Raw genomic sequence first — 14,864 nt, forward strand, 5'->3', positions numbered from 1 at the left:
CCTTAACCACTGCGCCACTATGCAAGTCCCTGTTTACCTCTTAACCTTGGCTGGGCACTCCAGAGATGGATGTGAAGAAATAGTATCTGGCCCAGGGAGTGAAGAGCCCCAGCTTCAGTGGGGTTCTGGCCTTCCATCTGTTGCCACCACTTTCGCCTAAAAGCAACAGTTGTGGGGCTTGAGGTAGGTAAATGTAGGTGGTAGGGAACATGTAGTTGTTAATGTAAATGAAAATGTTGATGGGAGAGTGTAGTCTATAAAATCACCCATTTTGTACCCCTCTTCGCACCCTCCTTTCCCAAGGTATGGCCCTATACCTTGCCCCATTGCCTAGGCCCCAGCTACCCGTGCCGCAGGGCTAGTGGGATCTTAATTCCCCCACCAGGGATTGGCTCAGGTGTTCAGGCAGTGAAAGCGGGGAGTCCTAACCAACCACTGGGCCACTGGGGAACTTCACCGCCCCCCCCATCACCTTGCCTAGGTCTTTGTAAGACCTGGCTTTGCGGGGGATTAATTGCCTTGGTATCCTAGAGCCAAGAGGATCTCAAATTCTTTTCTGCATAGATAATTCTGAGGCCAAGAAAGGACACGACTGGAGTGAAATAATATAGCTAGTGTCGCTGTTGCATTTTTCTTCCCAAACCCCTACTGCATATACAGTGAGGACTCAGTAAATGTCGACCGTGTGAAAGGGCTTAGGGAAAACAAAAATATCCCCAGAATTTGGCTTATTTGGACCTCCAACCTATCGACTGTATCCTGCCTATTTGGGGGGAAAACCACGCCGTTGCCCTGACAAGTGAACACCTCCAGACACTTACTCGGGAAAGGAAGCGGGAGGGAGCTAGTGTACCCCCAGGCTTTTCGGAAGGGCTCCATGGGAAGAAGGGCTGGCAGGAGGCCCTAGAAGGTTGAGCTGCAGGAGGTCGCGTGCGTGAAATCCCGCTTCCGGTCGGATGGAAGGGCGGAGCTTTGGGTCTCAGTGGACACCGGCTTCTCCTAGCAACGGGGCAGGCGTTGAGCAGAGCCGCTGGAGGAATGGACGAAGAGAGCCTCCTATTGTCTCTGGAGCTGGCGTCCGGTAGTGGGCAGGGCCTCAGCCCGGACCGTCGGGCCTCACTGCTCACTTCCCTTATGCTGGTTAAACGCGACTACCGTTTCGATCGGGTCCTTTTCTGGGGCCGCATCCTCGGCCTCGTCGACGATTACTACATCGCGCAGGGCCTGAGCGAGGACCAGCTCGCACCGCGCAAGACCCTGTACAGGTGGAGGCGGCGCCCGGGCTGGCTGAGGCCACAGGGGGATACTGAGGAGCCGGGGGCTAGCGAGGGCCAGGAAGGGGTGGGTGCGAGGTAGGATCGAAAGGGGAGAGGTCCAGGAAGCGAGTGGGCGAGGTCCTCCCTGGGAGGATACGTGGGGAGGGGCGCCAGAGAAACTTAGAGACTTGGTGGGTTTACAATGGACGTGTGGCAAGAACGGAGGCTGGGCAAGGTGAAAGTTTCTGGAGAATGAAGACCCAGAGTAGACGTCAGGTGGTGGACCTGCGTTTTCAAAGAGTCCAGTTTGGAGAAGGGTCAGAAGCCTTGAGGGGGGTGGGGAGCTGTTTGGAAGTGGGTCCTGAAGCATCTTTGGTGGAGGTGTTGGCTCACAGGAGGCACTCTAGGAAGTAGTGAACGAATGTGGAATGGGAGAGAAGGGATTTAGAACTGAAGAAATTTCCCTGGACAGTGCCATACAGGACCATCCAGCCTCTTTTTGACTACCCCCGACGATGGGGAGCTCATCATCTTACAAGCATTCCGTTGAGGCTGCAGGAAGTTGGAGACTTCATTTATCTATCCATGCATCAATCCAACATTGATTGGATGTATCCTGTGCTAGACTTGGGGTTAAAAAGATGGCTAAGACTCACCCCTATCTCCAAGTTATTCACATCCTAGGAAGGGAGACCAATGGGTAACCCAGCAATTACAACAAAGTGTCTTAAACCTGGGACAGAGGTGTACACAAAGGGGTGCCAGGGTGGGACATTCTCCTAGAGAGTAATTAGATAAGATTACTGAGATCTGAGAGATGATCTGGAGTTCTCTAGGAAAGTGTCGGGGACAGGCATGCCAGTTAGAGGGAACAACTGCAAGCTTATTGGCTTGGGCTGGCTTTGGGTTTTTTGGGAGAATAGTGGGAAGACAAACATGGCAGTGGCAGCCTAGGGTGTTATGTTGAACTGGATGGAGAGGCCAAGCGGTTTGAACTTTGTCCACAGGCTATGGGGAGCCACTGAGGGCCTTTAGTCAAGAAGAGCCTGCTCAGACCTGAGTGGGTAGAATGGTCTGGAAGTGGGTGAGCATTTGGAAGTGTGTTGCAGTGTCCAGATGAAGGGGGACTGAAAGGAGGAGGTAGCTGAGGGAATAGAGGGGAGGGATTGGAAAGATTTAAGTGGTAGAAGTGGCAGGACTTGTGACTAAATGGGGAAAGGTGAAGAGGAGGTCAAGGTTGACCCTTCCTTCCAGCTTAGGCAGCTGGGTAAGTGCTGGTGCCCCCCACTGGGAGAGAATTCAGGAGGTACTAGGGAAGGCCTAGTGAATTTGGTGTGACGTGCCTATGGGGCAGGGTGGTAAGGAGGCATATTAAAGTACAGATCTGGAGTACAGAAGAAAAATTTGGACTGAAGATAGAGATTTGAGACTCACCCTATTCCAATCAGTTTTTATTTCTTTGGCACGTAGTATGTGCCAGGCATTGATCTAGGCATGGGGAATCCACTGCGAAAAGAGACAAAGTCCTTGTCTTCATGGAGTTTACATTTTAGTGTGTATGTGGGGGAGGGGAGACAGACGATAAATAAACATACACATATACTGCATACACTTAGCATTGGTGCTAAAGGAGACAGAGAATACAGGATGGGGTACTATTATAAATAGTAACATTTGAGAAGAGACCTGAAGCAACTTGAGAGAGTAAGCTGTGTGTTTATCTCAGGGAAAAGCATTCCAGGCAAGTGCAAAGGCCCTGAGGCAGGTGTGTGCTTAGTGTAGTGTGGAACCCTGAAGAGGCTAGTGTGGCTAGAGAGGAGTGAGTGAGGGGGACCATTGCAGGACATGAGGTCAGAGAGGGGCCGAGACAATTGTGCAGGGCCTTGTGGGGCACTGTAAGGACTTGGCTCAATGGGAAGTCACTGGAAGGTTCTGCACAGAGACACGATCTGGCTTAGATTTTAACAGCGGGGTGGGGACTAGACTGAAAGGGGAGCAGGTATGGACATGGGGAGACCGGTTAGGAAGCTACTGCAATATCTGGGCAAGAGTAGATGGTGGCTTGGACAAGGGTGGAAGCAGTGGAGGTGGTGAGAGGTGGCTGGATTCTGGATGTCAACTAGGGAGTAGCTGGCGTTCTAGGGGTCAGGTAGGTGAGACTGTGGAGAGAAAAGAGCAGTGAGAATAGATCCTTGGAAGTACTTAAGGCACTGGAGGAGGGAGAAGGGAGATGTCAAAGGAGATAGAAATGGAGATGCGTTTGTTGGCTTTTTTTTCTTTTTTCTATACGCGGGCCTCTCACTGTTGTGGCCTCTCCCGTTGCGGAGCACAGGCTCTGGACGCGCAGGCTCAGCGGCCATGGCTCACGGGCCCAGCCGCTCCGTGGCATGTGGGATCTTCCCGGACCGGGGCACGAACCCATGTCCCCTGCATCGGCAGGCGGACTCTCAACCACTGCGCCACCAGGGAAGCCCGCGTTTGTTGGCTTTTAGGTCCCATGGATGACCTTCTTTGGAGCAGTTTCTTGGGGTGCCAGGGGCAGAATCATGGTGCAGTGGTCAGAGAGTGAAAGTGAGGGAGAGCAAGGGCTGCCACAGAGCAAATTGTTCTCGCTTATGATTCAGAATTGGGGAAGAAGTGGGCGGGACAGGAAAGGGGAATTTTCTAGAGGGGCATGGATTTGAGGGCTGTTGTTTTATAAAGCTGGGGCATTTTCACGTTGTGAAGGAGCCAGTGGAGAGTGAAGGGAGGAAACGTGATCAGAGAGCAGGCTGGGGACGCAGGCCTTACATGGATGAGGGAGGAGTGGGAGGATATCCCCTCCTGGCAGGGTGTGAGAAAGAAGGGAAGACCTCGGAGGAGGAGAGCTTCTTGGGCCTGGGCTGGGCTTTCCTGAGAAGTGGGGGGAGATGGCCATGCTGTCAGCTCAGCAGGCAGGCTGAGCATGAATTTGGGGCCTACAGGAGCAGAGGCACCTGCAACTGAGGAAAGTTCAGCTTCCAGAAACTCATTCAGGACCTCACAGTCCAGATATCTATCTAGGAAGAAGCTCTTGGAATCTTGGCATGCTGAATTTCATCACGTGTGGGGTGGGGTGCACCACAGGCACTTAGTGCTTCATAGGGGAAAGATATGACTCCCAACAGCTCGTCTTGGGCCTCACCTCTCTTGAGAAGGGGCGGGGGCAGGAAGCTGGAGTGAGAGGGGAGTTAGAATCGGGGTGATGGAGATGTTGTTGGCAGCCTGAACTGCATGGAGTGGAGCCTCCTGCCCCCTGCCACAGAGGAGATGGAGATGCAGACGTCTGTGGTGAAGGGCCGCTTCATGGGGGACCCCTCACATGCGTATGAACACACCGAGCTGCAGAAGGTGAATGAGGGCGAAAAGGTCTTTGAAGAAGAAGTAGTGGTGAGTGAAGACAAGAGGAGGAGGAGGACCCAAATGAAAGGGACCTGGGCCATCCAAACCCCAGCCCAATGCACACTGCGGCAGAAACAACGTTTATAATCACTGCCACTGGGGCGAGCTGGGCCTGGGGTGCTGGGTGTGTAAGGCCCTGTGCCACTGTATCAGTCCCATTGCTTCATCCTCACAGCTCTGGGAAGTTGGTACCTTACTTTCCAGGTGGTAGAGAGGAGGAAACTGAAACACAGAGAGGTTAAGTGACTTGCCCAGGGTAACACCACTCCTGAGTGATGACAGGGTGTTAAAGTGGCTGGGCAGCTCTCGGGGGAGCCGTGCTATGGGGCTGGGGCTGGGAAGAAGGGGTGTGTGCTTTGCTCTGGGGCAAGGGGTGTGCGCAGGTGCTTATATTTTTGTATAAATGTGTATTGTACTAGGTAATACATTCACTTGGTTCACAATTCACAAAAAGGAATATAGTAAAGTTTCCCTCCTACCCTATTCACCAGTCACTCAGGTCGTCTTTCTGGGGGTCATTAATATAACCGTGTTGCGTGTGTGTGTGTGTGTGTGTGTGTGTGTGTGTCCAAGTCTTGCCACTCAAAGTGCAGTCTGTATCAGAAGCATCACCATGCCCTGGGAGTTAGAAATGCAGACTCTTGGGCTGGCATCAGGATCTGAATTTTAACATGTTCCAAGGGGATTTATTTTTAATTTTTATTATTTTTAAAATAAGTTTATTTATTTATTTTTGGCCACATTGGGTCTTCGTTAATGCAAGCGGGCTTTCTCTAGTTGCGGCAATTGGGGGCTTCTCATTGTGGTGGCTTCTCTTGCTGTAGAGCATGGGCACTAGGCGTGCAGGCTCAGTAGTTGTGGCTCGTGGGCTCTAGCACACAGGATCGGTAGTTGTGGAGCACGGGCTTAGTTGCTCCTCGGCATGGGGGATCTTCCTGGACCAGGGCTCGAACCTGTGTCCCCTGCATTGGCAGGCGGATTCTTAACCACTGTGCCGCCAGGGAAGTCCCTCCAAGGGGATTTAAATATGCATTTAAGTTTGAGAAGCTCTGCTTCCAGAGACATTTTATGCAAGTACAAACCTCAGCCAATACCTCACCCCGACATATTCTTTTATCTTAAAAAACAAAACAAAACAAATGGCAACATGTTATGCACACAGTTCTGCACCTTGCTTTTTTCTCCTAACAATATATTTTGGAGATTTTTCTACATCAGTGCCTTGAAGAACCTCTCCATTCTTTTTACCATTGTGTGAACGTACCATATTTAACCGGTGTCTCATTCATGGAAATGTCGGTTTCCAAGTTTTCACTCTGACAAGCGATGCCACAGTGAATAAGCTTGTGCATGCGTCATTTCCCATGCGTGCACTCGATTTGAAGGATCAACTCCTAGAAATGGGATTGTGCAGTAAAAAAATAACCAGCCCAAGTTCTGAAACTAGAGAAACCTGGGATTCAAAACCCAGCCTCTGCACTGGAACCCAGGTGATGCCGAAACTCTGGGTCTAGGTCTATGATGCTTCAGCTGCAACCCCGTGCCCGCCTGACAAACTTAACCTCCCCTCAGTTTTATTTTCTGTAGAGTTGGGATCATTATGTTTACTTTGAAGGCTTATGCAGATTAAATGAGGTGACATATTTAAAGCCCCTGGCCTAGACACTTATTTAGTTTCAGTCTCCTCCTTCGTAATCAATTCTAGTCAGCAGCCCGTGGGAAACAGGTGGTTGAGTGACTTTGGGGGCTCCCAGTGACATGTATTCCCTGTCAAGTGCTGCTTTTTCCCAAACATCTCTATGAAGTCCTTTTGTTCAGGGCTGCCCTTGATATTGATTATAACCAAATTTCATCTGTGTAAAAATAGTATGGGGTGATGCTTGAGAAATAATGTTAAGTCAAAGGGCAGGGCATGAAACTATATAAACTGTAACTCTAATTTTCCTTTGAATATAGGCATAGAAAAAAAGAATAGAAGGAAGTATACCAATATGTTATCAGCGATTACCTTTAGAAGGTGGGATTATGAGTGGTTTTCATTTTCTTAGGTATATTATAAAATATTTCTCTATTACCCAGATAGTCTACAGTGAGCATGATAGCTTTTATATTTTAAAAAGGCAAAATAAGCAACATTAAAATATGATAGAATGGTTTGTTTCTGGAAAGGTACATAAAAAACCATTAACGATGTCTGCCCCCAGTGAGGGCAATTTGGGGGCCAAGGATGAAATGAGAGAGACTGCTTTTTTTTTTTTTTTTTAAGTTTTAAATATTGCACTCATCACCAATTTAAGAAAGGAACGGAGGGCGGGAAGGCGAGGACTCACCATCGTGATTTTCCATGGCCCTGGCATCTACACTGTGGTGACCCAGATCAGATGGTCATGCTGAGGCCCTTGCACCAGGGGTGACTGGGCACAGCGCCCTGGCAGGGTGGCTTGTCTCCTGTCTCCTCAGGTCCAGATCAAGGAAGAGACCCGCTTGGTGTCCATCATTGACCAGATCGACAAGGCTGTGGCTGTCATCCCCCGAGGTGCCCTCTTTAAGACCCCTTTTGGACCCATCCGTGTCAATCGGACCTTTGAAGGTGAATTCTCAGGCATCTCTTAGGGCCAGAAGGCATCTCTTCTTGAGCATAGTTGGACACATGCCTGGGAGTCCAGGGGAGACTGCCCACTTTCTCAGAGAAAGAATAGCTGTGGCCACATCACTTGGGAGGATGTGCCCAATGACCTGGTATCTGTGCCTGGCAGGGGTACCCAGTCACTGGACCCTGACTCTTTTATGCCTGAGGGTGGGGGAGCATCTGGCCACCTGGGTCTGGGGCTTTGTGTGGTGCTGGGCTCCCCGCTTTTTCCTACCCTCCTCCTCCATGGTCTGTCCTCATTGCAGGATCTGAGCCAAGTTCGGGCTGAGAGAACCCTGCTCCCTTTTCACCCTTCAGTCCCCCGTCAGTAGCTGACTGACTCCTCTGCAACCCCCTCCACGTGGTCCCCAATCATAGAGGAAGGGGGCTGTGGGGTTTGGGAATGACCTTCACTTCCTACCTGCTGCCCCTTTTGTAGGACTGTCCTTGTCTGAAGCCAAGAAGCTCAGTTCCTACTTCCACTTCAGGGAGCCTGCTGAGCTGAAGAACAAGACCTTGCTTGAGAAGGCTGACCTGGACCCCTCCCTGGACTTCATGGACTCCTTGGAGCATGACATCCCCAAAGGTAACAGCCTGTTACTTGGAGGACATTGGATTTGCCCCAGGTCAGAGCAGTGGGCCGTGCCACCTGCCATTCTCCTCTAAGAGTGGGACCTAGGGCCTGGGTGGGAACTGGGGGTTCACTGTGGGGCCTTGAGGATGGGGCTTCCCCAGGGCTCAATACAGGGCTCAGCTCCTAGTAAACAGCTGGTAAGTGTTTGCAGATGAAAGGATTGTCTTCCATGTGCTTCCACAGACAGGAAGTCTCTCAGTGTTTCTTTTGATTTTCATACCAATCTTGAATGGAGGCAAATTGGGAATCTCCCCCCGACCCAAAACATCTCTGAAAACACCCCTGAAAATACTAGCCATACATACATCGCAATGGTTAGTTTCAGGGTTAGATCCAATGCTTGGCACACAGCTGGTGCTCAGTGAGTGGGTGCTGACCGACCTGCTGAGGTCACCTGCTAAGGAAATGAGTTCTATACATTTGCCTCCTGTTAAGTGGTTGTACTTTTTAATCATAAAACATACAACTTCAGAGGCCTTTTTAAAAAAAATATTTATTTGGCTGTGTTGGGTCTTCATTGCTGCGTGTGGTCTTTCTCTAGTTGCAGCGAGCGGGGGCTACTCTCCGTTGCGGTGCGTGGGCTTCTCATTGCGGTGGCTTCTCTTGCTGCAGAGCACAGGCTCTAGGTGCGCGGGCTCAGTAGTTGTGGCTCGTGGGCTCTAGAGCGCAGGCTTAGGAGTTGTGGTGCATGAGTTTAGTTGCTCCACGGCACGTGGGATCTTCTCGGTCCAGGGATTGAACCCTTGTCCCCTGCATTGGTAGGTGGATTCTTAACCACCGTGCCACCAGGGAGGTCTCCAGAGGCCTTATTGTGCTTCAGGTCCCACCTGGCCCAGGCATACAGCCAGCAGTTGGTGGAGTCACAGAGACCCCATTTCCTTCCTGGGGTCCACCAGTAGAGACGGGCATGTCCTTGGAAGATGTTCTTGCTTGGATGCTGCATCCCAGGACAGGTGCCAGGCTCTGGGCATTCGGGGGCCAGACCCAAGGCACTGACTCAGCACCCCTGCTTCTTTCCCTCCCCATGCTTGGTGTTCTGAGAACTGGAGGGATCTGCTGTTGATGATGGCAAAGATAATGATACTAGTAACTACTCATAAAAGCAATGACACTGCTTACCGTGTGCCAGACATTGTACTGTCCTTCCCATGCGTTATCTCATTTTAATCTTCACAGCTGACCTATGAGGTAGATACTATTACCCCCATTTTATAGATGAAGAAACAGAGGCTCAGAGAGTTAAACCCAAGGACATAGTTAAGTGTTAGAGCATTAGACTCCAAGGCTCTGGCCTTAACTATGGTGTCAAGTAGATGGTGTTTCATTTTAAGTGGACATTGGGAATGGCAGGACAATAGTCACCCCCACCACTAAGGGGAAACGCTTCTGAGGAGCAATGAGCAACCCAGTCGGGCTGGAACTCAGGGTAGGGGTGGGACGGCAGTAGTTGTTAAAGGAAAGGGCTTTAGAACCAGAAAGCCTGCGTTGGAATCCTGAATCTACTGCATACTAGCTGGGTGACCTCAGGCAAGTCCCTCAATTTCCTTGTGCCTCAATTTGTAAAAGGGGAATAATACTTCCTACCTCATTGGGTTGTTATGAGAATTAAATGAGTTAACACATATAGAAAACATTTATAATAGTGCTTAACACATTAAGGACTCAAGTAAAAATTAATAATTATTACTGATCTTGTTGTCGGTAGCAAAAAGGCCTTAGAGGTGGGTTGGGCAGGCCTAGGAGAGCCTAGAAGGCCAAGGGGTAGGAGACGTAGACCAAGGCAGTAGGAGCTGCTGGTGGCTTGTGAGCAGGTCTGTGATAACAAGGCAGTGGTGCATGGATGGATGGAAAGGGGCAAGCCAGGGATCTGGAGGCTGTTTCAGGGGTACTGCAGTGCCCCAGGGGCTGGGCCGTGGGTCCCAGGTGGGTAAGGACTGCCAGCAAAGAGTGGCTACTCTGGCCTCCACCACATGGGGGCTCCAGAGTGAACCCTCCTTGAGCATGGAAAAGGGGGTCCTGGAACTCTGGGGGAGATGAAAAAGGTTTACTGGGGATGGGCATTTCTCAACCACCAGACATACTTCCCAGACTCCCTCCTCCAATTCTTTGCTCCCCGCCTGGCAAGGCCGGAGGGGGCTGCACATCCCTGGTTGATACAGGGAGCCAGGAACACTGGTGGTGGGACCTGGCGCCATGGGCTGAATGGTGGATGGAGAAAAGTCCTCTTAGAGCCCCTAATCTGGCGGCAGCAGCCCCTCCTTCCTGATTCAGTATGTGGCTGGAAAGCTCTGTCTGGTGCTGACTTCTCAGCCTTCTCACCTGCAGCAGAATGCTCCAGGGCCAGCGGATGAGGCACTCCCTCCACAGCGCTGGGTGACTGGGGGGGGGGGGGGTAACACAAGAGCGCCTCCTCCCCCTTGCGCCTAGACTTCTTGCCCTAATGGTGGGCCTTAGGGCTGAAGCGTCAACCAATGATTCAACACCCCAGTCCACCCCCGCACTTTGCCATAGTCTTGGAGCCTTAGGGGCTGAGGGCTCCTGACATCTCCTGTGTGTGTGGGCCTGAGGGGAGGGATGCTCCTGACCTGACCTTGGGAAACTCCACAGCTTCTGGGCCTCCAGCTCCCTTCCTCCCAGAGCCAACACCAGAAAGCCTCCAGGAATTCGGGCCCAGCTTTTTCTCATGATGTCTTGATGGGGGCCATGGTGTGGGGGTAAAAGTGTGGATGGTCGGGGGAGAGCAGACACTCTGACTTTGCTCCCAGACTCCCTTCCTTATCTTCCAGTGAAAGAGCAAAAGGAGTGGCTGGGAGGCTGCCCCATCAGGCAGACAGCAGCCAGAATGGCTGGGCTGCTAAGTGAGGCCAAAACCCCGAGTTCCCCGGGACACCAGCACTGGCTGGAGGGGTGGAATTTGGGAGCCGTGTTTTCTGCCCAGGTAGGATCAGTTTCCTTTCTGGGTCTGAGGCAATTGTTCAGGGGAACTTCATGTCATCTGTGAGCAGGTATGGCTTAGATTGGCCCTGCCTGGGGCCACTAATGCCCTCCTAACTGTGCCTTGGGGTCTGCGGAGTTGTGTGGGAGTAGGGCTTTGGGAGCGGAACCATCCTCCTGGTGGATACAGGGCAACAGCTAAGAGTTCTCTGAGCTTGGGCTCTTGCCAGATGACACATGACGTACCAGGTCAGGACGCCAGATTTCTAGGCAGTACTCTTGCCATTCAATGCTCCTTAATCTTCCACTCTATCAGCAAAGAATAGCCACTGAGCAGCTACTCTGTACTAGGCACCAGAGACGCCGCCGGGAACACGACACCATCTTTGCCTCACAGAGGTTTGGAAAGATCAAATGAAACAGAAAAGTAAAATACAAGGTGCCTCACAAGCGAAGTCGCAGGTGTCCTGGGAAGCAGAGCGAGCTGGGTAGAGGGCAGAGCGCCTCTCCTTGCTCCACTCTGGGCCGGAGCTGACAGATCTCAGGAACTGCTCAGCACAGGGCCGCTGAGGCTCCAGCACAATGCCCAGTTCAGGCAGCAGAGGGCAGCAAGGGGCCTGCTTCCCTGGAAAGCAGCGGGGGACCAGGGGGACAGCATCGAAGAGGGCCGGGGAACACGGTGTCCGGGATCAGCCTTCTCTTGGGGTGTGTGCAGGTGGCACCTCCCTTCCAGCCCTGTGGAAGCCTGGGTGACAGGTGCTCGGTCTTCTGGACCGGGGGGCCTGGCCTTGCTCATCAATAAGACTGGGAACTCTTCCGCCTGGTTCCCCACCCCGCCCCCACTCCCTTCCCATGCACTGTGGCCCTGGTGTCATGGGAGTGGCTGCTCTGAGAAGGGGCCCATGGCCATTTCTGTGTGTGTGACAAGTTGTGTGGTGCTGGTCTGAGGACCGGTTTAAGCCATCTGCTGCCCCTGGACAGCCCTGAACCCCAGCCTGGTCCACTCTACTCCTCAAACTTAATCTCAGAGCTTTGCTGCCTTCCTTCCTGGCAGGCAGGAGAATGTAACTATGAGGAGCCTACCCCAGCCGGAGGTTTCCATGTTGGCAAGGCGGGTGAGGCCCTGGAACTTCCTGCTGGTGCAGGAGGGCCCATTCCTGATTTACCAGCTTATATCCCTCCCACCACACCCTCGAAGAAGAGCGCTTGTGGAGAAGAGTGGTTGCCAGGGGACCGGAGGGGAGGTCTGGGGAGACTTGGGAGAGACCAGGGGCTGTGAATGGAAACACCAGGGCCGCAGGAGGCTGCTGTCCCTGGAGTCCCACAAGTGGTGGCTGGCTGGGCCCAGCCTTTCCAGCAGTTGCAGTGAGAAAAGTGGGTGAAGGTGACAGCAAGCGCCTGGCTTCCCAGGTAGACACTACGTGACTCCTGGCATGTTGAGTGTGTGTTTCCTGGGCGACAAGCTGCGCCAGGGACAAGGAAAGGAGTGTGACAGGAATGCAAGGGAGGGAGGAGGTAGTGTCATTGGCTGGCCGGCCACTTCCCATGCCACTCCTGTACTCGGCCGGCACCCTGGGCCTGCTCAGCACCGGCCCCCACCCTGGAGGCAGCAATGTATTTCTCTAGCATCCCCATCAGTTTCTCTTTGCTCTTGGGTGGGGTGGGGAGAGCCCCTGCTGATGAGCCTGGGCCCCCCGGTGGCCAAACCCTAGGTGGGCAGGCTGGTGCCAGGGGAGGCCAGGACCCAGCCCTTGCCCAGGGTGTGCCAAGGCGCCAGCAACAGGGAACTGCTGACAGTGGTCTGGGCCGGGGGACTCCAGGATTCCAGTTCTTTCTCCAGGGCAGCATCTGGCTGCAAGCTGCCCTCCCCAGGTGGGCAGAGCCTGACCTTTTTCAGTTCAAGGGGGGGCTGTGTGGCTCTGGTCTCCAAGGGTGGGGAGTGACACCCCAGACGATGCTCTGGGAACTGGCAGGGGGGGCTAACAGGGGCTGTCTTCTGGGGGGGGGCCTGTGCTTCTGGCCAGACGCTGAATGCAGTGCACTGGGAACACTTTGTTCTGTCACACCCCCTCTCCGGTTACCCCTAGGCCATCTGTTTTCTGAAACGAGTGACTGGGAAAGCAACAGGCCTTTAAGGCCTCTAGAACTCGGTGGGCAGGTCTGAGTTGGAGATATGCAGAGGAAAGCTGTGAGCTAGGGGAAATACTCCCCACTTCTCTGACCAGGAAAGATACTGCCCCCATTCCCAACCTAGGCAGTGCCCCACCCAGAGCTCTGGGAACCCAGGAACACCTTTCTTCTTAATGCTGTCTGGCCAGCACTGAGCGGGCCTGGGGGAGCGGGGTCAAGCCCACACTGCTTTCTGCTTCATCATCTCACTGCATGGGTGGTGGCACTCGGTGCAGGCCACTGCACAGTGCTGAGGTGGCCTCCAGGTGGCCTCTCCCTAAGCAGCCCAAGGCCAGCTGACCTACACACCCCCCAAAAGCTCTGGCTTTGACCTGGGCAGGCGCTGGCACCCTGAGTAGGGCTGAGCTGCCATCAGAGCCAGGGGTGCCTGGTGGTCAGGTCTCTTGGATTCAGGGTGGGAGGGTGGGACCTGAGCTCCGAGGCTGCTGGGTGTGGAGTGACCATGGTGGGCTGTGGCTGGAGGAGGCCTGGGGGCAGAGGGGCAGTGGAAGCTAGGCAGCCGGACTGACCTGGCAGCTGATGAAGGCCTAGGCGCAGTTCTCAGCGCATCACTGGCTGGTCCAGCACCAAAACCTTCAAAGCATTTGCCTTTCTGGCAGGGCCTGGGGCAGAGCTGCGGCTGGGCCGGGAGAGGCCTCAGTGCGCAGGGGAATAGAAGTTCCAGATCTGCATCCAGAGGCGATTTTCCCAGGCTCCTTCCTCCCACACAACGGCTCCCTCCCTTGGTTCTGGAGCTGGATCAGGCCCTTCCCGCCAAGTCCCCACGGCTGCACAGCTCAGCCCCAGGCTGGGCTGCTCCCGTCTGGGGAGCAGAAACCCGGGCAGAACCCAGGACAGGCAAAGGCTTATTAGTTGCAGCTCAAGTACCCTGCCGCCAAGGATGGCTCCCAGTCTACCGGCTGCTAGAAAGGGCTACTGAGCTGGGAGGCCTGAAACGGCCCCACTTCTATGTGAGCCTGGTCAGGTCTCATCCATCTCAGAGCAGAGGCTTCTGGGCTGGGGAAGAGAGCGCAAATGGCAAACAGCAGTGAAGCGCACCAGGACTGAAGGCCACCAGTGAGCACCCCTAGCGCAGGGTGAGAGGGAGCCTGGAGCCTCTCCTAGCCCAGCCCCAGCTCCCCTCTGCCTGTGCACTGTGGATTCAGCTTCCTCCCCCACGCAACCTTTCACTAGACTTGCTGACAGGAACAAAACGGACTGCTTTGAGTTTTACCTCTTTTCATTTCCTTTGCCCTCCCTCTGGAAGTGGTTTTAATGAGCAGTGAAACGGCTCAAAAGCAATCAGGAGGAGTAAAGTGTCGGGATAATTAAACTGTCTTCCCTTTTCCCATTGGACCTTAATGCTTGGGCCTGGCTGCCCGGAGCCTGGGGCCTCTGCATGGCCGGCAGGGCTCTGCCTCCACAGTGCCCAGGCCTTGCCTCCTGCTCCTCCTCAGGGTCCTGGAGCATCCAGATGGAGAGAGGCAACACCCTGGTGGTGCTGCGCAGCCTGCTCTGGCCAGGTCTCACCTTCTACCACGCTCCTCGCACTAAGAACTATGGCTACATCTACGTGGGCACTGGCGAGAAGAACATCGACCTGCCGTTCATGCTGTAGGAGGGCTGCCTGGGGAGTCTGGAGAGTCTAAACAGTATTTTCATAAAGTCCAGTGAATTTGGTCTGTTTGTTCTGTGCTGCTGCCTCCCCTCATCTCCACCTCCATCTGGTGTCCAGGCTGAGGAGAGGCCCAGCTCAAATAGAGCAAGTGGCAGAGGGTTGGAATGTGCTAACGAGAGAGAAAGGTGGGAGGAAATGGCAGGG

The 14,864-nt window shown here is 53.5% G+C and overlaps 1 protein-coding gene across 1 annotated transcript; it reads left to right on the forward strand.

Annotated features, from left to right (window-relative positions):
• The first annotated feature begins 607 nt into the window (after nt 1–607).
• RSPH9 (radial spoke head component 9) lies at nt 608–14,707 on the forward strand. Its single transcript, XM_060162997.1, has 5 exons — nt 608–1,265; nt 4,499–4,664; nt 7,137–7,266; nt 7,745–7,891; nt 14,500–14,707. The coding sequence occupies exons 1-5, from the start codon at nt 1,039–1,041 to the stop codon at nt 14,658–14,660; spliced, it is 831 nt and encodes a 276-aa protein (XP_060018980.1). The 5' UTR covers nt 608–1,038; the 3' UTR covers nt 14,661–14,707.
• Nucleotides 14,708–14,864: the final 157 nt, after the last annotated feature.

Source organism: Lagenorhynchus albirostris, chromosome 10 (genome assembly GCF_949774975.1).
Source record: "Lagenorhynchus albirostris chromosome 10, mLagAlb1.1, whole genome shotgun sequence".
Lineage (NCBI taxonomy): Eukaryota > Metazoa > Chordata > Mammalia > Artiodactyla > Delphinidae > Lagenorhynchus > Lagenorhynchus albirostris.

Excerpts from the sequence above, each read along its gene's own strand:
- RSPH9 (XM_060162997.1), top strand. The coding sequence starts at position 1,039 with ATGGACGAAGAGAGCCTCCTATTGTCTCTGGAGCTGGCGTCCGGTAGT. Across the intron at positions 1,266-4,498 it reads CCGCGCAAGACCCTGTACAG|CCTGAACTGCATGGAGTGGA; the intron begins GTGGAGGCGGCG and ends TGTTGTTGGCAG. Across the intron at positions 7,892-14,499 it reads GGAGCATGACATCCCCAAAG|GGTCCTGGAGCATCCAGATG; the intron begins GTAACAGCCTGT and ends GCTCCTCCTCAG.